Source organism: Drosophila miranda, chromosome 4 (assembly GCF_003369915.1).
Source record: "Drosophila miranda strain MSH22 chromosome 4, D.miranda_PacBio2.1, whole genome shotgun sequence".
Lineage (NCBI taxonomy): Eukaryota > Metazoa > Arthropoda > Insecta > Diptera > Drosophilidae > Drosophila > Drosophila miranda.
In genome coordinates, this window is record NC_046677.1 from 8,445,699 (window position 1) to 8,469,273 (window position 23,575).

Sequence of the window (23,575 nt, forward strand, 5' to 3'; positions counted from 1 at the left end):
CCCCTTTCCTGTCTTATTCGGTTGTGGATTCAAGCAGCCATGTAACCTCGTTTATTCTGCAGCATAATGAAAGGGGAAAGTTTTGTGATTTCACCGCCCATGGTTCCGGCAAATGCCAACCAGTAGTACATCCATAGGATGGATGCATGTATGTGTATGTGTGCGAGTATCTGTTTTTTTTTTTTTTTTTTTTTTTTTTTTTTTTTTTTTTTTTTTTGTTGTGTGACTACAGGAAAGCTTCATGCCGACTCAGCCGAAGCCGAAGTGAGGGACTCTAACCGCTCTAAAACCAACCACACCTATCCCGGATCCCGGCGGTACTGTCGCGAGATATTACTTCGCCGGGGGGAGATGCCCGTAGGGCTCTTCTCTTAATAATCTCCTTTATCCTTTATCTCCTTGCATTGCGTGCTCTTTCTTCGCGACGCAGTTTGGTAGCCATAGTTACGGCCATGAATCTAATCGAGGCCCAGTTTCCTTCCGACTCCAGCAGGCATTCTGCCAGGTTTGACACCGCTGGCATTCTTCCAAGCTTGTTGCTTAGATCCTCTCGTTCTTGCCGAAATCTTGGACATTCGAAGAAGCAGTGCTCTGCGTCTTCGATGACCCCTGCGCAGACCACGCAGAAGGGGTCGTCCTCGTGCTTAAACCTATGCAGGTAGGCTTTAAAGCAACCGTGTCCTGTCAGCAGTTGTGTCAGGTGATACTCCACTTGTCCATGGCTACGGTTCAGCCAACTCTTCAGGTCTGGGATTAGCCTATGGGTCCATCGCCCTTTGCTGCTGTTATCCCACGAATCTTGCCATTGCAGGATTGTGCGCTGCCTTAAGGCACCTCTGGTGTCCTGGTCCGTAGTCCCCAGGGTTCGCTGTGCCCTGATTCCTGCGGCTTCTCTTGCCAGCAGATGGATGGGAATCATTCCTGCGACCACAAGTGCGGCGTCTTGGGATACCGTTCTGAATGCGCAACACACCCTCAGGGCACACAGCCTCTGGACTGCGTTGCATTCTCGGGCATATGTTTTATGCTTCATTGCATCAACCCATATTGGTGCAGCGTACATTAGCGTTGAGCCAACTACGCTCGCTAGTAGCTTTCGCCTTGGCTGTTTCGGGCCTCCGGTGTTGGCCATGATGCGGGATAGGGCCACTGCCGTCTTTCCTGCCTTGCTGCTTGCATACGCCATGTGATGCTTGAAGCTGAGTCTGTGGTCAATCATGACCCCCAGGTACTTCAGGCTTGGACTGGAGCTAATAGTGCAGTCTCCTACTCGGATCGTGACCGTCTCCACTACTTTCCTGCTGCTTATGAGCACCGCCTCCGTTTTGTGGGTGGCTAATGAGAGATCCCTCCCTGATAGCCATGTTCTGGCTCTCTCTACCGCGTCGTTGCAGATTTCTTCCGCCGCTTCTTTCTGTTTTGCCACTACGACTATTGCTATGTCGTCGGCAAAGCCTATCACCGTAGCGCCCATTGGCATATCCATCTTGAGGATTCCATCATACATGATGTTCCACAGCAGCGGGCCGAGGACCGATCCTTGGGGAACTCCTCCAGTGATTTGGTGCTCACGTGTCCCTTTATCCGTCTCATATATGAGCACTCGGTCTCTTAGGTAGTCCGCGATGATATTCTGCAGATACGGCGGTATTTGAAAGTTTCTCAATTCTTCTAGTATGTGATCCCAATTGGCAGAGTTGAATGCATTTTGGACATCGAGTGTTGCCACTATGCAATACTCTTTGGTCCCGTACATCCATCGGGTGCCCTCGATAGCTCGCTTTGCTATCTCACATACCTCGCCGATTGCGTCCACCGTGGACCTGCCTTTGCGAAACCCGTGCTGTCTCGGTGAGAGCTGACGCGTTACTGCCTTCTCCAGCCTGGTGTGGATTATGCGCTCGAGGATCTTACCCACTGTGTCGAGCATGCAGAGTGGTCTATAGGATGATGGCTCCTCGGTCGGCTTGTTCCCCTTGGGTAAGAGGACTAGCCGCTGTCGCTTCCATGGTCTGGGGAAGGTCCCTTCGGACATGCACGCATTGAATAAATCCACGTACATTTGTGGATTGGTCTCAATAGCCGTGCGGAGAACGGCATTTGGGACCCCATCAGGTCCTGGTGCTTTGCCGTTCTTGATCCGTTGTAGAGCTTCGAGGACTTCTGCTCCCGTGGTGGCTTCTATTTCAGGTGGCGGTATTCTATCCATCACCCTCTGGGCTGCCACTTTCTCTGGAAATAGGGTTTCTACTATGTTAACCAGCAGATCTGCACACATTGGCGGCGGGGGACTGAACACTCGCAGTCTCTTCATTACCAGCCTGTATGCGTAGCCCCAAGGGTTCGCATCTGCGTCATCGCAGAGCTTTTCGAAGCATTTGCGCTTGGCATCCTTGATCTGCCTTTTCAAGCAGCGTCTGCTTTCCTTATATTCTCCTTGGAGCCTCTCGAATTCCGGGGAACCTCTCGAACGCTGGTATAGTCGTCTTTTCCGCTGGCACTCCTGCCTGGCGCTACCTATTGCAGCGTTCCACCAATACGTTGGCCTGCGGTTGTTCAGGCTTCTTCTTTTCCTTAGCATGGAGGCATCACATGCTTCCAGCGTATGTATAGCCAGTTGGCGTGCTCTCTCGTCAGCCGTACCGTTGGTCTCGTAGTCCTCAAACATGGCCCGGACTATATCCGGCTCTAACGTTTCGGTCTTATAACCGATCTGCTTACCAATGAACGGGTTAGGTGCGCCCGTTTCCTGGATTTCACATATGAGGGCTTGGGGGTCACTCCCGGTGTATAAGCCACTAACTTCCCACGTTGTCCTGCGGCTGAGGCTGCTGCTCACGAACGTAAGGTCTATTATAGACCCCGTTCCAGCTCTGCCGAACGTCTGCTGTGTGCCTGTGTTCAGCAGTACGGCATCCAACGTCGCAAAGCATTCTAAGAGCGCCTGTCCCCTTGGGTTCGTTCTCGGGCATCCCCACTCCGTCGCCCAAGCGTTGAAATCGCCGGCTATGAGCGTAGGGTGTTTCTCCCGCGCATCTTCAGCAATCCTTTCCAGTGCCTGCGTCGCCTGCTGTAGGCTGAGGCTCGGGGGCAGGTAGCAGCTATATATGTGCACTCCATTTATCCGGGCTCTGGCGAATCCGTCTCCGACGTATGTTTGCAGTAGTTGCTGTGTGGGACTCGCACAGCTCCATATCGCTGCCTTCTTGCTCGAGTCAGCAATCCACTCTCCCGAGTTGCGATTCCGGTATTGCTCGCTTATGACTGCTACATCAATACGGTGCTCCCTTATGGTCTGGTCCAGCAGCTGCTGTGCCATCTCGCAGTGGTTGAGGTTTAGTTGGATGATTTTCATCTATCCTTCATTTGCTGCATCGCCTTTTGGTACTGCGGGCACCGTAGACAGACATGGCTTTTGTGGAGGAACCAGAGAGCCAGAGCCAGTAACAGAGCCAGGACGAGGACCAAGACCAGGACGACCCATAGCAATTCCAATTTCGCACCAAAAGGAATTACGTTCCCCCTTCCCCCCGCTTCATTCTGTTCTGTTCTGCTTTTTGTTTTTCTGTTTTATTTGCTATTTAAATTATAATTCTCATTTGACCTTTTTGTGCCTGAGTATCTGTGTGTGCCACTGTGTGTGTGTGAGTGAGGTGCAACAACGACGGCTGGCACTAAATGGCATTTGAAATGTTTTGTAGTTCCACATTCTGATGCTGGCCCAGACGGTCTTTCGGTCCGGCCTGTGCCTGTGCCTGTGCCTGCGCCTGTCCTGGGCGCAGCTTTCGCCTTTGCCATTTGCCAACAGACGCTTCGTCCTGGCAGCAGCATCATCAGGAGAACCTGTCCTTTTCCTGACTGTCAGGCAAATGGAGAACACTCATGCACACACACACACACACACACACTCAGGCACAAAAAGGTCAAATGAGAATTATAATTTAAATAGCAAATAAAACAGAAAAACAAAAAGCAGAACAGAACAGAATGAAGCGGGGGGAAGGGGGAACGTAATTCCTTTTGGTGCGAAATTGGAATTGCTATGGGTCGTCCTGGTCTTGGTCCTCGTCCTGGCTCTGTTACTGGCTCTGGCTCTCTGGTTCCTCCACAAAAGCCATGTCTGTCTACGGTCCTTTTTGAGCGAGAGAGAGAGTCCTTGTAACTTTGCTGCTAATTATATCGCATTTTCATGATTGTAGCAAATGGGTTCATCAAACGATTCTCCCAACGAGGGTCAAGTACATTCCACTTGATGATGAAATTCGAGACGGGAAATTTGCTGCGCCACCAAAAGCAAACGCCCCGAGGCGCTGAAGAGCTGGCAGCTGGCAGCTGGGGCATCGTTGCCCAGATTGACTTGAAGCTGCTCAGAAGAGCGTGAAGTGGAAGTGGGAAAAGTGGGGAAAACTCTTGCCGGATGTACTTCAGAGCTTAACGTGAAAGATTATTTATTGATTTATCAGAAGGTGCTCGAGAGTAACTATGGAATTATAAACTTTATCATGCTACACAAGCAACTACATGAGATACAAGATACGTATCTATTTATATACAAAATGGAATTAAATGCCACAAAGCAAATGGTTGGAAATTCCCTCAAATTGTAATAAAGATGCCTTTATTCTGCTCGACTGCTCGAATGTATTATAATCTTCGTTGCATTTTCGTTTGCATATTTTTTTGATATAATTTACCAGTGTTCAATTTAATAACTGACTTAACAAACAGCATTAAATCGATTAAGTCAATTTGATATCTGAATTTATTTGTTGCCTGATTAATGCTTGGCTGTGGGGGGTTCTTGATTCAGTTCCATAATTGCCTTTAATTTGTTTGATTTAACGAGGACATTTATTTCATTTGAGAATCAATAGTGAAGCATAATTCGTTAAAATTTTTTAATTACTTTTAAAACTCTTTATTAATCGATCATTTCCATTGTGCTCAGTATATTTTCGATAGCTGGACTGTTTAATATAGTTGATTATGTGGGTTTTCGATAACTTTTACGATTAATTTCGATAATTAAGTAGATTTTCGAAAGCTGAAACTATTTTTTAATTTGTAAAATTGAGTAGGTTTTTAATCTCAAGAACGATTAATTGCAGCCATTGAATAAATTTTCGTTAACTGTATCGATTAATATCGATAATTTGATTTTTTCGGGAATTTAATAGTTTCCCTTTGCAGAAACAGTTGGAAGCACATCATTTGGTGGCTAATCAAGAACTAATAACCAGTACAGAAACATTCCTAACAACTGATCCGAACAGAAACCATTCCTGTTGCTAATGGAACTGTGTAAAAGCTCTTATTTTTTTAATGATTCAATTATATTCCTCATAGAATATTTAAGTGTAAGTGTGGGGGGGATCCCCTCTTCTCCTTCTGGTAACCCACAAATTTAGATAACTTAAGAAAGTCCGTCGCTTAGTACTCCAATACGATACACATCTCAAAAAGCACAACTCTTTTGACCTCTGCGGCTGGGGGAGAGAGAACACATCAGACATTCAAAAGTTGTTGAAAGCGACGCATTTATTCCACTAGCAGTCTGCAGATTGTTATCAAAATTCTGCTTGTGCGCCTTCTAGTAGCCCAAAAATGGAAATGAAAAATGGAAAAATGTTTGGGTTAAACAAAAAAAAAACATAGAGAATAAACTCTGAGCAATAAAAACTTATCCGTCGTAGATGTGAGTCGGAGATGGTAGACCACAAATTTGTATTTATTTTCATAAATATGTATCTTCCGTTTTTCGTTCCAAAGAAACAATAGAAGCAATAGCCTCCCGCTCCTCGTTTTGAGCGTATTTCCTGGAGTCTCCTCATGTTAAAGAAAATCAATTGAATGCTTGACTAAACCAAAGATATTGCTTTGCTCTGGCATTTATTTTCTTCAATTTCCTTTGAATTTTTCAGCTGTCCTTGTTATTCTTTAGAGCTGTCTGTCGCTTGATCCAGAGCACAAAAATGAAAAGAAATGAATTTAACTGAGATTCATTTGTGAAACTTATTAAAAGTCGCTTCAGCAGTAAGAACCCAACATTATCCCGCATCTTCATCATCATCAGCAGAAGCAGCAACATCGTTGTCCCTGGAATCCAGTACATTTCTACCATTCCAATTCCAATGGCAACAGCACAATCACAATTTCCATTGACATTGCCATTACACAATTGCAATTCCTCCACAATTGTAAAATGCAACAATTTTTAATGCGTCTTCCTGCAACTTTTATTTCGAGTTTGAGTTTAATGCAGAAACTTTTGCCGAGCGAATGGCAATGACAAGACGTACCCGTCCCGTCCGTCCGGGGCAGGACAACCATCGTATCCTGTGGGTAGATTTTGCCACTTCTTAATGCTCGTTACATTGTGAAAAATTGTTATTGCATACAGTACTCTGATCTGCATCGAGTTTAAAGATTTCTGTGCAATAAAATGACGTTCAAGAGTGCCAGAGAATGTCCGAAGGAATCCCTGGCATACCTTTGGCGTCCCAGAAAAACTCCCTCTATCTCTCTCTCTGTCTCTCTCTCTCTCTTTTAGCAATTTTGAGTTAGACTCTGGTAGGGCTTTGTCTGCTTATTTTTACCATCAGTTCCATCAGTTTCAAATGGAAACTCCAGGTAAACCCTGATCCGGCATTAGCTTTAAAGATTTTTGCACCTTTTTTAAACCGACAGAAGCTGCCCGAGAAGAATGCTCCCTAGAATTCTTGGGAGCCCAGAGAAAAAACCATTTCTGGTATTTCAGCAATTTCGAGAGCAGAGCTGGGCAACAAACAGCTGGCTTTCTGGCAGGGGCTTTCCACCTTCTTCGTCTGCTTATTTTTTCCATCATTTTTCTTGGCATTCAAAGTGGGAGCGGGTCTGAGGCTGTGGCTGCAAGGCACAGAGTCTTGAGTAAGTCGAGACCGTAACATTTCCTATTTGCACTGCCATTTTCCAACCATACAACCCTTGCCCCACCCACATCCCATATGTGTGCATGTGCAACACCCTCTCTCCTCACGGGTGCCTGGATAAATGCCTGCGTGTCGCCCCTCGCCATCGTTATCCCACAGTTTTTTTACACCCCTTCAGGCCAACGCCTTTCATGCAAAAATATGCAATTTTATCGGTCTTTACAGATTTCCCATTTATGTAGCGCTCGAGAGAAGGAAAGGAGAAAACAGGCATAAAAGGCCCGAAGAAAACGCATGAAAGACATCTTTACCAATGAACAAAAATAAAATAAAACGAAAAACGTAAATATTTTTTGCATACAGGAAACCTTAAGTTAGCAGCAAAAATCTTTCAACAACTTGTACAGATATAAATCCTTCTCTTCTGCTGGTACTTTCTGCGAAGAAATGGCATTTTTCAGCTTTTAGTTAATTGAAAAGTGGAAATTTATTTGAAAATCCCAACATTCTGTTTGAGGCCATGACTCACACAGAGAAAGACAGCGACAGGGACCGAGACAGAGACAGAGAGTGAGAGAGAGACTACAGTCACGAGTAAAGACACGAACAATTTTTTCTACGTTAAAAACGTGCCGACATTTTCGGTTGTCAACAAACACACACACACAGGAACACACACAGCGAGAGGCACACACTCTTTTCCTTTCAGAAGTAAAGAGGAGATGCCATGATATGGCGGGGAAGGGGGGCTGGAAAAATGTTAAGCTGCCCATGGGCATCCGTCTGCTGTGCTGTTCCATAGTTAAACTTTAGTTTTATGGCTGCAATTTAGTGAAATGTATGTTTGTTTAGCTCAACTCGTCTCATCTCCAGATGAGTCTGTCTGCTGGGCTTTGGTTTGGTCTGCAGCATTCATTCGTTTATTCTTGCCAATTGTTTAGCCTTATAAAATATACGGATTTAAAGAGCTCTCCGTCTCTCTCTCTCTCTCTCTGTTCCGTCCGGAACCCACAAGATATATTGCAGCTTTAGAGAGCACTCTCATCGTGGACAAGTCCTGAAACCAGGCTGAAGTCTGGAACCTACCAGCATAACAACGAAGGAAACATTTGTTAATGAGACCCACAAGAGCTTACGAGAGTCCATAACATTTGTGTTAGGGATAGAGGAGGCTTCCCCTTCCCCTTCCGCTTCCCCCTCGGATCACTCAACATTTTTCTGTGTGTCTCTCTCTCTCTCTCTCTCTCTCTTTTGCGAGGAAGAACGCAGCGGCTGAGTACATTAAATTAACACCTAAAAGGTTGACAGATTTACACATTTTTATCTTAACCCAAATAAAACCTCTTCACCTCATTTTGTCCATGGCAGTGGCAGGGCGTGGGATCTCCCATTAGGGATTAACATTGTAATGTGTGGAAAAAGGTTATGGAAAGGCTTTTTGTATGGATATGAAAATGCAAATATGTGAATATTAATTCTAGAACAGCTTTCATTACTCCATTACTTACGGCCACAGGTGTCGCGACCGAGGCTCGGTCCCGCACATCCAATTACAAAATAAACGTAATGTGTCAATGCAGAGATCTCTTATCGCTCCCGAGAATGCTAAAACAATATACAGCAGTTCCCAAAGTCCTTCTCTATCTCCTATACCATTATTTGGGAAGTGCTAAGGAGTATATTTAAAAAATATCCCCAACCGAATTAAAATACTAAAACTAGTTCACAGTTACCCCAATACTAGGCTCTTAGTCTTCTGGTGCAAACTTGATCATAATAATGCCGAAAATCTCACACCATCTTTCCCTAATTGCCGCACTCTTTAAAAATAGTTTAAATCGATCCTACGCCTCAGTCCTGTATTTGCACCTTTCATAAGAAGACACCTGAACTAGTTCACAGCGATCCAACACGTCCATCATCATCTTGTGCACCCCGCGCACAAAAGCCCTGGGAACGTCAGTGGCAGCACTGGTGCTGCACCAGCAGCAGGAGGTGAGGAGGTCAAACGATGGCAAAGGAAAACGCTTTGCACCTGCACCTGCATCAGCAGCATCATCCCCAGTCACAGTCCCCCAGAACACAGCCCCCCCCTCCACATTCACTACTACCACAAAACGTGTCCTGTCTTCAGGTGGCGGCAGACATAAAGTGGGCGCCAAGCAAGGCTCCATTGACCAAGGCTATTTAAGGATGCCACGCTCTGATGCGTTGCACAGTTAAGACCCGAAGCTGACGGCGTAAAGGTCTGCACAGCAATCAGCAATCTCATAAAAAGAATACAGACAGCACACAGAGGACCCAGAGCACACATATCTATATCCAGACTCTATCTCTCTCTCTCTCTCTCAATTGCAGGTCATTTTAGCAGCTAAAGTTAATGTTGAAAATTTGCTTTCTCACATTTCCAGATACTTCCGGACACAGCAGCAGCAGCAGCAGCAGCAAGTCGACGGCGACGAAGACGGAGACGGGCAGCAGCAGGCACTGAAATTGCATTTCTAATAGAGGAGCAGAGGCCAACACGTTCAGTGTATAATATTTGAAATCAAAGCATTAGGGTCTAACCATGTCAGCGGTGTACGTGAATCACAAGCTCAACATGCGCACAACTGCTGTCAAAATGAAGCGAACGCAGCCATGGATGTCCTGCATGTCCTGGATGTCGTGGATGTCGCACAAGCGACTTCCCTCCACCAGCCACAGCCACAGTCTCAGTCCCAGTCCCAGTCCCCATCCAAGTCCCCAACAGGAAGCGGGCATGGCCAATTGATTTTGACGGCAACGAGGACGAAGACTAGGAGGACTACGAGGACTAGGACTAGGAGCAAACTAAGACAAACTAAGATAATTCAATCGCGTTTTTTACATATTTATGGTTACTTTTTCTTCGGTTCCTTGATGAGTTACATTAAAACTATTTGCGCATCAATGGTGCAGCAAATGGCAGCGGAAGCGGATAAAGAAACGGAAGTGGAAGTGGCAGTGGCATTGCCAGCAGCCAAAGCAAAAAGGAAGCCAGTAACGGAAACGGAAACAGCAACGGGAATGGGTGTGGGAATGGGAACGGGAACGGATGCCCGCATCGTGGCAACGGGAATTTGCATTATAAGACTGATAACATTAAAAAGATTTCTAGAGATTTCCACAACCGACAAACACAATCAAAAGCATCAGCAGCAGCAGCAGCAGCATCAGCACCAGCCATGGCAATCAGCAGCGTCAGCAATGTCACCAACGTCAGTAGAAGCGTCAGCTGTTGGTGGAGGAGGAGGAGGAGAAGCAGATCCAGTCCAAAATAGAAGACACTCACATCCACATACACCCTCGCATTCCCATATACGACATCCACAGGCGTGTTGGCGGCACCAGCTGACACCAGGCATACTGCTTATGCTCCTTTTGCTCAGCAGCCTCTGGCCGGACTGCTGCGACTGCCTGCACGGCGGCGGCAATACGGTGAAGACCAAATACGGCCTGCTGCGTGGGATTGTGGTGCGCTCCACGCCGCTGGTGGAGGCATTCCTCGGCATACCCTATGCCTCGGCGCCTGTGGGCAGTCTCAGGTGAGTCAAAATCGAGTTGTGTGTGTGTGTGTGTGTGTTAGTGTGTGCTCCGGCTCCAGCTCCGGCTCAGGCATGTTGCACAAGATTACGTTTTCCGGGTCGTGGATTGTGGCGTGGTTGAAGTGAAATCTTGTTTCAAATAGAGACAACATCGTGAAGCACGGTACGAGTTGCTTTTAAGTGGTAGAACATTTCCAGGAAAGGTGTACAAATATTTTTTTTTAATTTTTTGCATATAAAGAGACTACAGTCTGGTAAAATTTAAGGTGCCTTAATCATTGATTTTTCTTTTGTTGGTAGAATGATTACAAATTGAGAAATAAACTGTGCCTTAGCTACATCAATTCTTTGACCTATAGTTTAGATTTAATCTCTTCTGTAAGTGTTCTTTGTAATAACAATAATTCCTGATCGGTCGTGGTCGTGTACCGGCGAAGTTAAGGCAGTTTATGGCGCTCTCACGCTCCCATCTCTATGGTAGAAGGGCACGCAATCTGAACGCCACATGGGGGTCGTCTCCAGGCTCTTTTGCCTCGTTCAGACGAAACTTTTTTCACACAGAGCAGCAAAAGTTTAGCCAAAGCAATTTTAATAATTATTCTCATGAAATATGTGTGTGGATGGTTGCTGTTGCCGGGGGTCCTAGTACTTTTTACACCCACCTAACGCTTGCCTGCAAGTAAGGACTTTACGGATCTCGGCCTCTGGCCTGGCCCTAGGTCTAGCACTGGCACTGGCTCTGGCTCTGGCCCGGGCGCCACCTCGGTCGCGCAAATCCCAAAGCTTTGTTTGAGGATTTAAAGTTCCATGGGGACACAGGATACGAAGGAGCACACGGCGACCGCTCTGGCTCGTAATGAAGCCCAAGTGCTACTTGGAATTAATCTACAACTTTTACGTATACGTAACAATTAGAAAAAAACTTTTCATTATTCGGTTAGTTTTCTGTGGAAAGATTTGAAAACCGGAAGAAGAACTGCACGATTTGCTTTGTTATTCCCCAGTACGAATAAGCGAATGGTTTACCCAATTAATAATGAAGCAGTTGACAGGTCCTGGATGCAGCAGCAGTTCTTCCACCAAGGACCTCTCCATGAGACACGACACACAAAAAGTTCGATAAGCCATTTCGAGCAGTTGATGCCATTGAACGGCGCAAACGAGAACGAGAACGAGAACTCTCGAACAAGAACTCTCGAACGAGAGAACTCAGACCAAACTGAAGTTTTGTGGGGGATATTACAAAAGTTACCCGCCCCATCCCCATACCTCCCCGTTACTTGGGCACTTTCACACTTGCACACGGCACTCACACGCTCAGACATGTACAGTACAGGACACAGACATGTACATGAAGCAGGATCCTGAAGTCAGGAGCCTGGTTTCGAAGGAGCCCAACCGAAAGCAAAAGCAAAAACCTTTTGTGTGACATGCATGAACAACAAGTGTGTTTGATGAAGCGATTGGATGAAGTACTTAAAGGGCCCTTCATCGCCTCCTTTCGCTCGCTCGCTCCATTGATGTTTGCTTAGCCACAATTCCTGAAAATTGTTCTTTAATTACTTCCGTGTGGTAGGAATGTGACGCCAGCCCCACCGGGGTAGATGGAGAGTGAAATGAAGTCGTTTATGAATGCGGTTCATTATCATGCAGCAACAGATGCCAGAAATCGGCAAACAGAACTTAATCAAATGCCAGGGCACCTTGTGGGAAGCCCAGCTTGCCCACGCGGCATGTGTTGCACGACGGAGAGTATGGAGTGGTACTTTCTTTTCTCCGATAAAACGTGATATTTCACGAACCGTCAATACATGGCTGGCTGGATAGCAGGCGAGAGCTTACAATATTAATCAAGGCAAGGGGGACAAACGCATCTGTCGCCAAAGTTTCTAATCAAAAATTCAAAAAATGTTAATACAAATAAATGGAGAGAAGGCAAGCTTAGGAGACCCTTAGACCATTACGCATTGTTTTATATAGTTTGTATGTACTAAATGTATGTATATGATTATAATGGGGGGGTGTGTGTATTCTATTAGAGATGTCCATTGGATTAAATAGATATAATACATGGGACGTAATGCATGTAGTTTCCTAGATCAACACATTATATGTATATAAATGTAGATATATTAAAGTACAAACTCTTACCTCATTGATCTTCCCGATGATTCCAAAATATGTGCTTTATACGGTGGTCCTTCCATCTCTCCGAAAGAAAATTATTATCATATCTAGAACACATATTCTCCTTTAGAGTCTTTCCGTGCAGCCTGGAAGCAAAAATATTTACACAAAAATGGAATTCAATTGAAAGCTTTTAATGTTTTAGATAAAATTGTGTATGTAGTCAAGCAAGCATGAATATTTATGTTTTTAGCAGCGCATACACGTACAGTTTTTTTTTTTTGTTTGACTACAATACAGAGTGAAAAACGTGCCAAGTCGAATTTGTACACATGTATATGTGGAAGTTAAAAAACTACGATACACGAACACACACAATAAAACGATTGCTTTTAACGCTCGAAAAAGTAGCGAAAACAAAAAATTGTTATATTCGTTTAAAAATAGTTTAAAGTGAAACTTTTGCGAGGGCTTTTACCCGACAAAAAAAGTATTAATTTTTACTGTGGTGCATGTCGAACGGTTTACAGATGTGCGGGGCCCAAAACTAGGAACGTGAAACACAAACACACACACACCAACAGCCATCACGTACACGTATGGCTGAAGAATTCTGCTTGCCACAAAATTGGGAGGCGAGCTTTTTGTTTCTGCGGTCCATTGTCTGTCATTTGCCAAGGGGCGGGAAGAGAGAGATAAACCGAGAGGGAGAGACAAAGGAGGCGGGAAAGCCACAAAACCAAAAAAGAAACAATCAAAACGTTTCGCGTCAATTATCGCGTGTCATAAAATCAACAACAAAGCAGCATTTACCGCTTATCGCTCCGCCAGCCCTGGTGCAATCATCTGTCCGCCTCCTGGCTCATCCGCTCCACACGGACCCTCACGCTGATGATGGTTGATCGATGGATTTCAGCGCAAAACAATAAAATTGCACAATTAATCAAAGGCAGTTTGCACTTTTGATTGATGGGCGGGTACTTAGTTTCTGTGTTTTACGAGCCAAACGAATCCTTTTCCTTTAATCGCCACCATACACCCACACCAAACACACACCCCCGTACGCCCACATATTTAGCACACACGACCCCGAAGACCACATGAAAACGTGATGCCTCACAAGTGGCCGAAAATTGAATATTTACTTATGCGCGCCCTCTTTTTGCCACAGATTTATGCCTCCCATAACGCCATCCACTTGGAAAACGGTTCGCAATGCGGATCGATTCTCGCCCGTCTGTCCACAGAACGTGCCCATTCCACCCAACGGGCCGGAGGCGCTGCTGGAGGTGCCGCGCGCCCGTCTGGCCCAATTGCGGCGTCTGTTGCCGCTGCTCAAGAACCAATCGGAAGACTGCTTATACCTTAATATCTATGTGCCCTATGAGACGCGCCGCTCGAAACGTAAGTGCCAGGCAAAGTTTATACGTTTTTTCCGGCAAATTTAAGTGAAACAAAGTGATAAAATGTACTTACCGCTCTCCTGTTTCTTTTTCTCTGGCGGACGCGTGTGTTAACATTTTACTAAGAAAAAAAGCAAAAACAAAAAGGGGGAAACGCTGTTACTTGTGCATGAACATGGCGGCGATTAACATTTGGGGTTACTTTACTTGTTGCAAATATTTAATCCGGTGTTTCTGGTCGTTACTGCATTGGTGTCGTGGCTCTCAATTCCGTAGTGCATTGCAGTTTAATATAATTATCAACAACTGCAAGCGCTGTGGACTTGGCAGCTCCGATAGCCGCAAACACAGCTGCAGCAGCGATAGTGATAGCGATGAACCCAATTAGTCAATTATCGCATTAATCATCCTGTTTCCCCCCCATCCCTAAAGGCAATGTGGACGCTGATGTTGAGAGTGCAGAAACAACGGCAACAAAACTCTCTACTGTGGTGTTCATACATGGCGAATCGTTCGACTGGAACTCTGGCAATCCGTACGATGGCTCCGAGCTGGCGGCCCACGGCAATGTCATCGTTGTGACAATCAATTTTCGCCTGGGGATCCTTGGTTTCCTGAAGACCGGCGGCAAGGAGAGCGCCCAAGGTAACTTTGGTCTGATGGATCTGGTGGCCGGCCTGCACTGGCTCAAGGAGAATCTGCCGGCCTTTGGGGGTGATCCGCAAAGCATTACGCTGCTCGGCTATGGCACGGGTGCCGTGTTGGCCAACATATTGGTTGTCTCTCCAGTGTCGAGTGGTAAGATCTGATCAGAGATCAGAGAGAGTCTTTCCTCAACCTTTAACCTTTCATCTTTTAGATCTAATACAGCGCACAGTTCTGGTCAGTGGTTCCGCCTTGTCGCCCTGGGCCATACAAAAGAATCCACTCTTCGTAAAGCGGCGCGTGGCAGAGCAGACGGGTTGCCATGGCGATATGCTGTACGATGATCTGGCGCCCTGTTTGCGAACCAAAAGCGTGGCCGAACTGCTGGCCGTCAAGGTGGATCATCCACGGTATGTGAGAGAGGGTTATTTTAAGCGTATCCAACCCAAATGTAATCTCTTTCATTTCAGATTCCTGGTCGGCTTCGCTCCATTTGTGGATGGAACTGTTATATCGCCCGTTGCCAATCCCTTGGGTAGCACCACGTTGCCCCTGGGGTCAGCTATTGTTAGGTAAAGCGATTCGAAACGCATCTAAGATCATATTTTAATTATTTTTCTGGTAAACAGTACTTCAGGAATTGAATATGCAAACTTTCCGAAACGAGACCTCATATTCTGCCTTAGTTCTGTGGAATCCTACCTGGATTTGAGTGCCCAAGACCTAGAGTTTGGCTTTAATGAGACGCGCCGTGATCGCATTCTACGCACTTTTGTGCGCAATAATTTTCATTATCATTTGAATGAAATATTTGCCGTCTTAAAGGTGGGTTCAATTAATTTAAAATTAAAATACCTGATTTTAAATCGTTTTTTATACCATAGAATGAGTACACCGACTGGGAGAAAGCCATACGAAATCCTTTGAGCTCACGCGATGCCACCCTTCAGTTCCTCAGCGATGGCCATACGGCTTCGCCTCTGATTAAGCTCGGCTACATGCACAGCCTCCGCGGGGGTCGCACTTATTTCCTGCACTTTAAGCACAAAACTGTCGAAGAGGAATACCCACAGGTGTGTATTCAACTGGGGAAACAATCAATTAAGTCTATATTTACCGTTTACTTACCGAATCCTTAGAGAACCGGCTCTGTTCGTGGCGAAGATGTGCCTTTTTGGTTAGGTCTGCCCATATCCCCGCTCTTTCCACACAACTACACAACTCAGGAGCGTCAAATCGGTCGCCTAATGCTGCGATATCTGTCCAACTTTGCCAAGACAGGGTAAACGAAAACATCTCTTAAATGAAGTCTTCCACTAACTCTCGTATTCGACAGCAATCCGAACCAATCCACTGCGAAAACAGCCTTGGGTAATGCAGAAGATGCTACCTTGCATCAGCAGAAGAAACGCTCGGCAGCTGTGGCCCCTAATCCACATCTCAGCGATGCGATGACTTTGGCGGTGCTTTACAATCAGCGACGCAGCAATGCCATGCATGAGAAACGCTCCTATATTCGACGCCGCTTGCGGAGTAATAATGATGGTGCCTTCACTCAGCTGGGGCTGGCCAGTGAGCGGGATGTGGGCAGCTACGAGGGTGATGATCTCCCCTTTTGGGACGCCTACGATGTGGTCAACCAGCTGTATGTGGAGTTGGGTAAGCTATCACGAACATTCAACAGAAGATCTTTTGGTTTTATGATAACTATTCCCTTTGCAGGCAACAAAGCAAACATTCAGAGCCATTATCGCGGCCATAAGCTGTCCATGTGGTTGAACCTCATCCCTCAACTGCATCGCCATTTCAATATCAATGACCAGTCCATGAGACATCATCAATTCCAGGATGATATGAACAATAGGGATCTGTATGAAGGTTAGCAATCCACTCCATAAGAAAGCTTCGTTCCAGGCTATAGATTTTCACTTGATCTATCTTTTTAGGCGTTGTGCGTCCACAGTTGCAGACGAAACCAGCAGAAGATGATAACATCATCATTATACAGAAGAGTAGAACGACCACGACAACGCCGCCACCGCCACCGCCAAAGACATCTAGTGCAAATGTAACGCAAGCCTTGAATCCCATGATCAGCGGAACAGCTACCACCACAGGTTGATCTTTATTTTTATAATTAAAAAATGGCAATCTGCTGACATTGAATCTCTTACAGAATGTGGCATCGATGGTGCCATGTCCGTCTCCGAATTGACCACAACTCAAGCGCCGAAAGACAATCGAACTGGAGGACATACTCGGGTGGAGACCCAAAAGGACCTGGCCACCGCTTCGACGGGCATCATTGGCAATCTGGAGCTACTGCGGCGGCTGAGCGGCAAACAGTTCCAGAGCTACACCACAGCATTGATTGCCACAGTGGCCGTGGGGTGCTTCTTGCTCATCCTCAATGTCCTCATCTTTGCGGGGATCTATCATCAGCGCGAGAAGCGTGCGCGGGATGCGAAAACCAAGGAGGAGCTGCAGGAAAGCGATACCAGCAAAAGTTCCAGCATGCTCAAGCTGAATGCTTTAATTGGTGGTGGTGGAGGAGGACCTGGTGGTTGCGGATCTGGTGATCCCGCGGATGCGTACTCTCTCAGCGGCACTGTGGTGGACAGCAAGGGCGGTGTGGGTGTTGTCTTTGGGGAATACAGCTGCTACGATGAGAAGACCAAGCAGCTGAAGGAGGAGAAGCTCATTGTGGAGCTGCCACCATCGTCGTCGGTGTCGGTTCCCGGGCAAACGTCTCTCATGATGGACAGCTGGGGCGCCTGCTCCACCAGCACACTCGATCTGCTGAACACCAAACCAGGCATCGGAATGGCGGATAGCCACCTAGAGATGGTCTCCTACAATGCCCTTCCCACGTTAATGGAGACCACGTCGGCGCTGAGCAGCAAGCGCGGATCCTTTGTGGACAACAGCCTGCAGTTCAACAGTCCGCAGCAGTTCGACTATGCAGTCCAGTCATCAGATCAGATGTCTTTCAAGGCTATCGAAGAGGCCGTCAAGGCGGCGGCCATCCAAGACTCTGAGATCATGCGAGATGATGGCATACCCGAACCGCCGCCCCCGCCGCGATCTTTTCTGGCTGCCCAACAGCAACAACAACAACAACAGCAGCAGCAACAACAACAGGGTATACTGCGGCAGACGGGGACTGCGGGCAGTGCGACGACGGGTCCAGGGAGCAGCGGGAGCAAGAAACGTGTACATATTCAGGAAATCTCTGTCTAGCATGCATTACCCTCCAACTCTTACTACGACTAATCACAATGTAAGCCCCTCATTTCATCTCGTATCCTTCTACTCATTTGAGGATCAGTTCTTGATTTATTCTCTCTCTAATTTCAAACACACACACAACACAAACTGCCCCTCCTCTCTCTCTCTGTCTGCATTAGAGCCTTTTTCTGTATGTGCTCTGTTTTGTGAGAAGATGATGCAAAAAATCGATGTAACTGTATGTATTATGTGTATGTATGTATGTTTGTACATTATGTAAATGTTCCTGGTAGTCCGTGGGAATGTGAGAAATATAAGTGGAAAAATTCAAGTGTAGGAATCATTTTGTCGAAAATGTTATATTGTATCATTGTGTGTATAGTTTTTATGTTCCTTTCGATCGTACGTACGATTAGGATTCACGTATTATATTGTATTTGCTTGTTATTTAATAATTAGCGAAATCAAAATCGGAAAATATATATATGTAACTGGCTTTTAATTATTTATAATACCATAAACTACAACTATGATACGCATACTGTATTTAAATGTATTGTAAAATATTGACTCTATTTGTATGAAATACATATGTAATACAAAAATCACCAACTATTTCCATACTAATGTTCGACTCGAGACGCAGCCGAGAAGGCTGCGGAAGAGAATGATCAAGAATAGCACAAAAAACAACATACCGAACCCTGCGCACCGCTGATATACTGCATAAGATCGGAGTAAAGCAGCATTCAAACGTAAGACAGGCAATCATAGCCATGTTGTGCTGATCAGAACTCATCCACTCGAGCCAAGAAGGTTGTATGTTCGCTGTGCCGGAGTGTGTAGAAGACCAAAGTATTAAAAACCAGTGCCTTCAGATACAGGTAGCAGCGGGGGCTTTTTAAAATCAGTAACTGGCCTTCGATAGACGTCTTACAACTAATGGGGTACAGATAACCAGCAATATGTTTGCAAAAAACCAACAGAAGTGTCTCTATAGTTAACCGATCATTCCAAGGATCCATTCATTCAATATGTGACATATGACGTTAGTCTTTAAACTGTCTGTTTAACGCTTTGTCTTTTGCAGGCAACTGCGTTTATTTTGTCAAAAAAAATCGTCTGGACTTTGGGTGTTAATCAAATTAACTTGATTTCACATTGTTTTTTGGACTGAACGGTTAATACAGCATAGAGGAGGATAGATGAGGCACTAGTTACATAATGTGTAGTACGAGTACTACTTCTTAATTTGTACTAATCAGAGATTGTGAAAAACACGGGGGGATGCGGGATTTTAAAGCTATATTGGCTCTGCTTTTATTACTTTTTTCACTTTCTTTGTCAGCTTGTCGTCCCTTTCAGCTGCTTTACGTTTTGTCGTTTGTTTTTTCTTAGGTGAGGGCGCCTCCATACCGGGCTCCATTTTAATTAATTCTATTAGTGCGTCGAGCTCCAATTCGGGTTTAACCTCCTCCGGCTCTGGGCTAACCTGCTCCGGCTCTGGGCTGCCAAACTTGATGGATTGGTTCTGCGGTTATAAAACAGTACGAATTACATTACATTTTCCAATTTCTCGCAAAGAGTAACATACCACCGGCTCTTGGCCCTCCTCCAGCAATAGTTCTCCCTCGATGTAGGGCATCACATTGCTCATGTTGAAGCTTTTGATGCGAAAATTAATGTCCTGATCCATGGTAATGCCCTCCCGGGTGTTCTTATTGTTGGTGAAGCGAATTATTGTGTTGAATACCTTGTAGATGATGGCGCTGACCTGGTGCTTGGATATGTGCCGCACAACTCCACTCAGGACGGCCCCCTCCACGGGCTGGAAGACATAGAAGTCCGCGTTGATAAGCAAGTGCAAGCTGGGATCATCCGCTCGCAAGGCTGCCGTCTGGCCCAGGACCTTGATTTTCTTAATGCCCAACACAATGGCAGATAGGTTGGCATCGTATATTCCCACTTTTGTGCGGATGAGCAGCTCGTGGAGCGCATGCTTGAAACTGGCCATGCCGTACGGTCCCATCGACAGGTGCATGTCCGTGTTGACGCAATTCACGCATGACCCGGGATTGTTGGCGTACGTCTCCAACTCCTGGGTTGAAAATTTTATATATTTCTGTAATATTCGCGACATTTTATAAAATGTAATTATTTCTCCGAGACGAACCACATGTTCTCTGCCAGCGGATGATCGATGAATCGACTATCGATGGTTTTTCGTGCCGATAGGATGCAGCGATGTTCTTCCATCCCTAGTGGAAACATGCTGTATTAAAGGTGGAAAAAACGGAAAAATCACGACAAAGAAAATAAGAAAGATTAAGATAACGATTTTATACAGCTCTCAAGATGGGAGTACCAGCATTCTTTCGGTGGCTAAGCCGAAAATACGCGAGTGTGATAATTGATTGCAATGAGAACAAGCAGGTGGATCCGGATACCGGTAAAAATATCTACGAGGACGCCACCCTCCCTAATCCGAATGGAGTAGAGTTTGATAACCTGTACTTGGACATGAACGGTATCATACACCCGTGCACGCATCCGGAGGACAAGCCCGCGCCCAAGAACGAGGACGAGATGATGGTGGCCATATTCGATTGCATCGATCGACTTTTTGGCATTGTTCGGCCGCGAAAGGTGCTCTACATGGCCATTGATGGTGTGGCGCCCAGGGCCAAGATGAACCAGCAGCGGTCGCGACGCTTTCGTGCGGCCAAGGAAACCACCGAGAAGCGGATGGAGATAGCACGAATCCGCGAGGAGTTGCTGACCCGCGGCTGCAAGCTGCCGCCCGAGAAGGAGAAGGGTGAGCACTTCGATTCCAATTGCATTACGCCCGGCACTCCGTTCATGGACAGACTGAGCAAGTGCCTTCACTACTACGTCCACGATCGGCAGAACAATAACCCGGCATGGAAGGGCATCAAAGTCATCCTTTCGGATGCCAATGTGCCCGGCGAGGGCGAGCACAAGATCATGGACTACATACGGAAGCAGCGCGCCCAACCCGACCACGATCCCAACACCCAGCATGTACTCTGCGGCGCCGATGCGGATCTGATCATGCTGGGCCTGGCGACCCACGAGCCGAACTTCACCATCATCCGGGAGGAGTTCCTGCCGAACAAGCCCAGGCCTTGCGATATTTGCAATCAATTTGGCCACGAAATGGACAAGTGCTTAGGACTCAGTGCCGTTGGATCGTCAGGGGCCAACTTCAAGCCCGATGTGGCAATTGGAGCCGAGGTGAAGTTCATATTCGTGCGTTTGAGCGTGCTCAGGGAGTACCTGAAGCAGACGCTCGAGATGCCAAATCTACCATTCGAATATGACTTTGAGCGGACCCTCGATGACTGGGTGTTCATGTGCTTCTTTGTGGGCAACGATTTCCTGCCCCATCTGCCCAGTCTGGAGATACGCGAGGGAGCCGTCGATCGTCTGGTGGAGCTCTACAAGAAATGCGTCTACAAGACAAAGGGCTATCTGACCGACTCTGGGGACGTGAATCTCGATCGAGTGCAACTAATAATGACGGATCTGGGCAATGCCGAGGATCAGATATTCAAGAGTCGCCAGCGGCGCGAGCAGCAGTTTAAGGCCCGCGAGAAACAGAGGCAGAGGCAGGACCACAGCGCTTTGGATCAGTCGGTGTTTGGGCCAACGGCCGTTGGCGGTGGGCGCAACGGGCAGCCATCGAGTATTGCCAATTACAAGCAGGAAGCTGCTGCCCTGAGAACAGGACAAAAACGCCCCAACGAGGACACAAAGGACGAGGAAGAGGACAACGATGAGGTGCGCTTGTGGGAGGATGGCTTCAAGAGCCGCTACTACGAGTCCAAGTTCGATGTGGCCCCCGAGAACCATTCGTTCCGCTATGCAGTGGCCCTGCAATACGTGCGAGGTCTGTGCTGGGTCTTGAAGTACTACTACCAGGGGTGTGCCTCCTGGAACTGGTACTTCCCCTATCACTATGCTCCCTTTGCATCGGATTTTGTTAACATACAGGGCCTGTCGACGGCCTTTGAGAAGGGAACAAAACCCTTCAATCCCCTCGAGCAGTTGATGGGCGTCTTCCCGGCGGCCAGTAGCTCGCATGTGCCCGAACCCTGGGCCGAACTAATGTCCAGTCCCGACTCTCCCATCATTGACTTTTACCCCGAGGACTTTAAGATCGACCTGAATGGCAAGAAGTTCGCCTGGCAGGGCGTCGCCCTATTGCCCTTTGTCGATGAGAAGCGTCTCTTCAAGGCCCTCGTCCCGTACTACACCCAGTTGACCGGCGCAGAGGTGAAGCGCAACAAGCAGGGCCACAATTTTCTCTACATCAGCAACTCCAGTCCGCACTACAAGAAGGTGAAGAAGATTACCGAGAGCACCGACAGCGAGGATCAGTGCAATGCCATCTCGTTCAATGGCATGCGTGGCACCATTCTCCGTTCAGACATAGACACTGCCATCAATGGCTGCCTGCCGTCGCCGATTGCCGGCCTACCGGACATCACCGGGAATACTATTGTGACGACGTTCTTCATAGATCCCGAGTACGATGATGATTATATTTTCGAGGCCAAGCGTCTGCCCGATGCCGTTGATCCGCCGCAGGTGCTGCCTTCCGAAGGCCGGAAGACTGGACCCGTCATCGGTTTTAATAGCCATCAGACGAGGGCCTATGTAGCACCTGGAGGACATCGTATGCTGAATGCTGGCATCCGGAATGGTCAGGGAGACAGGGGACAGCAGGGCTACAATCAGGGTGGCGGTGGGGGCGGCTATGGGCAGGGACAAGGACAAGGCTATCAGAACAATAGCCGCAACTACAATTACAACTACAACAATAATTACAACCAGCAGCACCAGGGACGAGGTGGTGGCTATCAGAGTCAGGGTCAGGGTAGCTATCAGAACCGCCAGCAGTACGGTGGTGGCCAGCAGCAACAGTACCAGAACCAGAGGTACACACAGGACGGTGGACAGCAGCAGCAGCAGGGCCAAAGGAGTTACAACAACTACAATGGTCAGCAAAGGAACTACCAGCAAGGTGGGGGTGGCAATAGGCAGCAGCAGCAGCAGCAGATTCAAAACTATAGAAGATTTTAAACGCACACACACACAGAACAATTAATGCACTGCTCTCACAAATAGAAGTACTATCAAACATTTTAATAAAGCAATAATCTACCACAGTTAACTCCCAGGAACATTCATTGTTACCTTAGTGCCTCAATATATATTGTATATCATGGTTGATATCTTTTGATCTGTACAGCAGAAGATATCAACAGATTTTGCACACACGAGCCGCCTGCCTTTATTAATGCCAGTGCCTCTAGGGTATCAATATTAGTACACTCATCAAATTCAACTCAAATTGTAGAACCCCGCCTATATTATGCAGTACAATACCACACCATTAATAGACAGTCCTCCTAGGGGTACTTTGTATCATCTTACCATATACTATATACAATTTTAACAAATACTTCAATACAAAAAGTCTTAAAATTAAGAATAAACATGTAAACGAGGATGTCAACCTTTCTACTTTTTAATTTTTTATTTTTTTTGTATTTCAAAACATTTCACAAGATATGATAGATTGGTAGATAGAGGCACTATCTATCAAACACAATTTTACCAAAACATCACCTTAAAATTGTATAATTAGGAAAAAATAAATCAATTCATTTCA

At 46.5% G+C, this 23,575-nt stretch overlaps 4 protein-coding genes across 5 annotated transcripts in view; 2 read left to right on the forward strand and 2 right to left on the reverse strand.

The window, feature by feature from the left end:
* LOC108161908 (sodium/hydrogen exchanger 9B2) overlaps window positions 1-14,299 on the reverse strand; it is a 42,140-nt gene extending 27,841 nt beyond the window's left edge. Inside the window, exons 1-3 of the mRNA XM_017296311.2 lie at window positions 14,212-14,299; window positions 14,078-14,125; window positions 12,626-12,747 (exon numbers count right to left, since the gene is read on the reverse strand). The gene's annotated coding sequence lies outside the window, so the exon portion shown is untranslated. The remainder of the gene's footprint in view (window positions 1-12,625; window positions 12,748-14,077; window positions 14,126-14,211) is intronic.
* The window catches only part of LOC108161906, a 31,946-nt gene extending 13,386 nt beyond the window's left edge, over window positions 1-18,560 (forward strand). The window contains exons 2-14 of one of the 2 annotated variants that reach the window (XM_017296306.2): window positions 9,320-10,474; window positions 13,773-14,005; window positions 14,437-14,802; window positions 14,864-15,059; window positions 15,120-15,221; window positions 15,279-15,474; window positions 15,534-15,722; window positions 15,789-15,931; window positions 15,986-16,308; window positions 16,372-16,527; window positions 16,596-16,766; window positions 16,826-17,929; window positions 18,057-18,560. In XM_017296306.2, the coding sequence (XP_017151795.1) occupies window positions 9,549-10,474; window positions 13,773-14,005; window positions 14,437-14,802; window positions 14,864-15,059; window positions 15,120-15,221; window positions 15,279-15,474; window positions 15,534-15,722; window positions 15,789-15,931; window positions 15,986-16,308; window positions 16,372-16,527; window positions 16,596-16,766; window positions 16,826-17,889 (4,065 nt within the window). In that variant the 5' untranslated portion in view covers window positions 9,320-9,548 and the 3' untranslated portion in view covers window positions 17,890-17,929; window positions 18,057-18,560. Of the gene's footprint in view, window positions 1-9,319; window positions 10,475-13,772; window positions 14,006-14,436; window positions 14,803-14,863; window positions 15,060-15,119; window positions 15,222-15,278; window positions 15,475-15,533; window positions 15,723-15,788; window positions 15,932-15,985; window positions 16,309-16,371; window positions 16,528-16,595; window positions 16,767-16,825 lie in introns of both variants that reach the window. The other variant, XM_017296305.2, reaches the window with a different exon arrangement.
* A 391-nt stretch (window positions 18,561-18,951) lies between these two features.
* Window positions 18,952-20,086, reverse strand: LOC108161909 (DNA-directed RNA polymerase I subunit RPA43). The gene is made up of 2 exons (XM_017296312.2): window positions 19,472-20,086; window positions 18,952-19,408 (listed from the first exon to the last, which is right to left on the reverse strand). The coding sequence occupies exons 1-2, from the start codon at window positions 20,015-20,017 to the stop codon at window positions 19,181-19,183; spliced, it is 774 nt and encodes a 257-aa protein (XP_017151801.1). The 5' UTR covers window positions 20,018-20,086; the 3' UTR covers window positions 18,952-19,180.
* Window positions 20,087-20,123: 37 nt separating this feature from the next.
* LOC108161907 (5'-3' exoribonuclease 2 homolog) lies at window positions 20,124-23,435 on the forward strand. Its single transcript, XM_017296307.2, has one exon. The coding sequence runs from the start codon at window positions 20,233-20,235 to the stop codon at window positions 22,981-22,983; it is 2,751 nt and encodes a 916-aa protein (XP_017151796.1). The 5' UTR covers window positions 20,124-20,232; the 3' UTR covers window positions 22,984-23,435.
* Window positions 23,436-23,575: the final 140 nt, after the last annotated feature.

Excerpts from the sequence above, each read along its gene's own strand:
- LOC108161909 (XM_017296312.2), bottom strand. The coding sequence starts at position 20,017 with ATGTCGCGAATATTACAGAAATATATAAAATTTTCAACCCAGGAGTTG. Across the intron at positions 19,409-19,471 it reads AGGAGGGCCAAGAGCCGGTG|AACCAATCCATCAAGTTTGG; the intron begins GTATGTTACTCT and ends TTATAACCGCAG.
- LOC108161907 (XM_017296307.2), top strand. The coding sequence starts at position 20,233 with ATGGGAGTACCAGCATTCTTTCGGTGGCTAAGCCGAAAATACGCGAGT.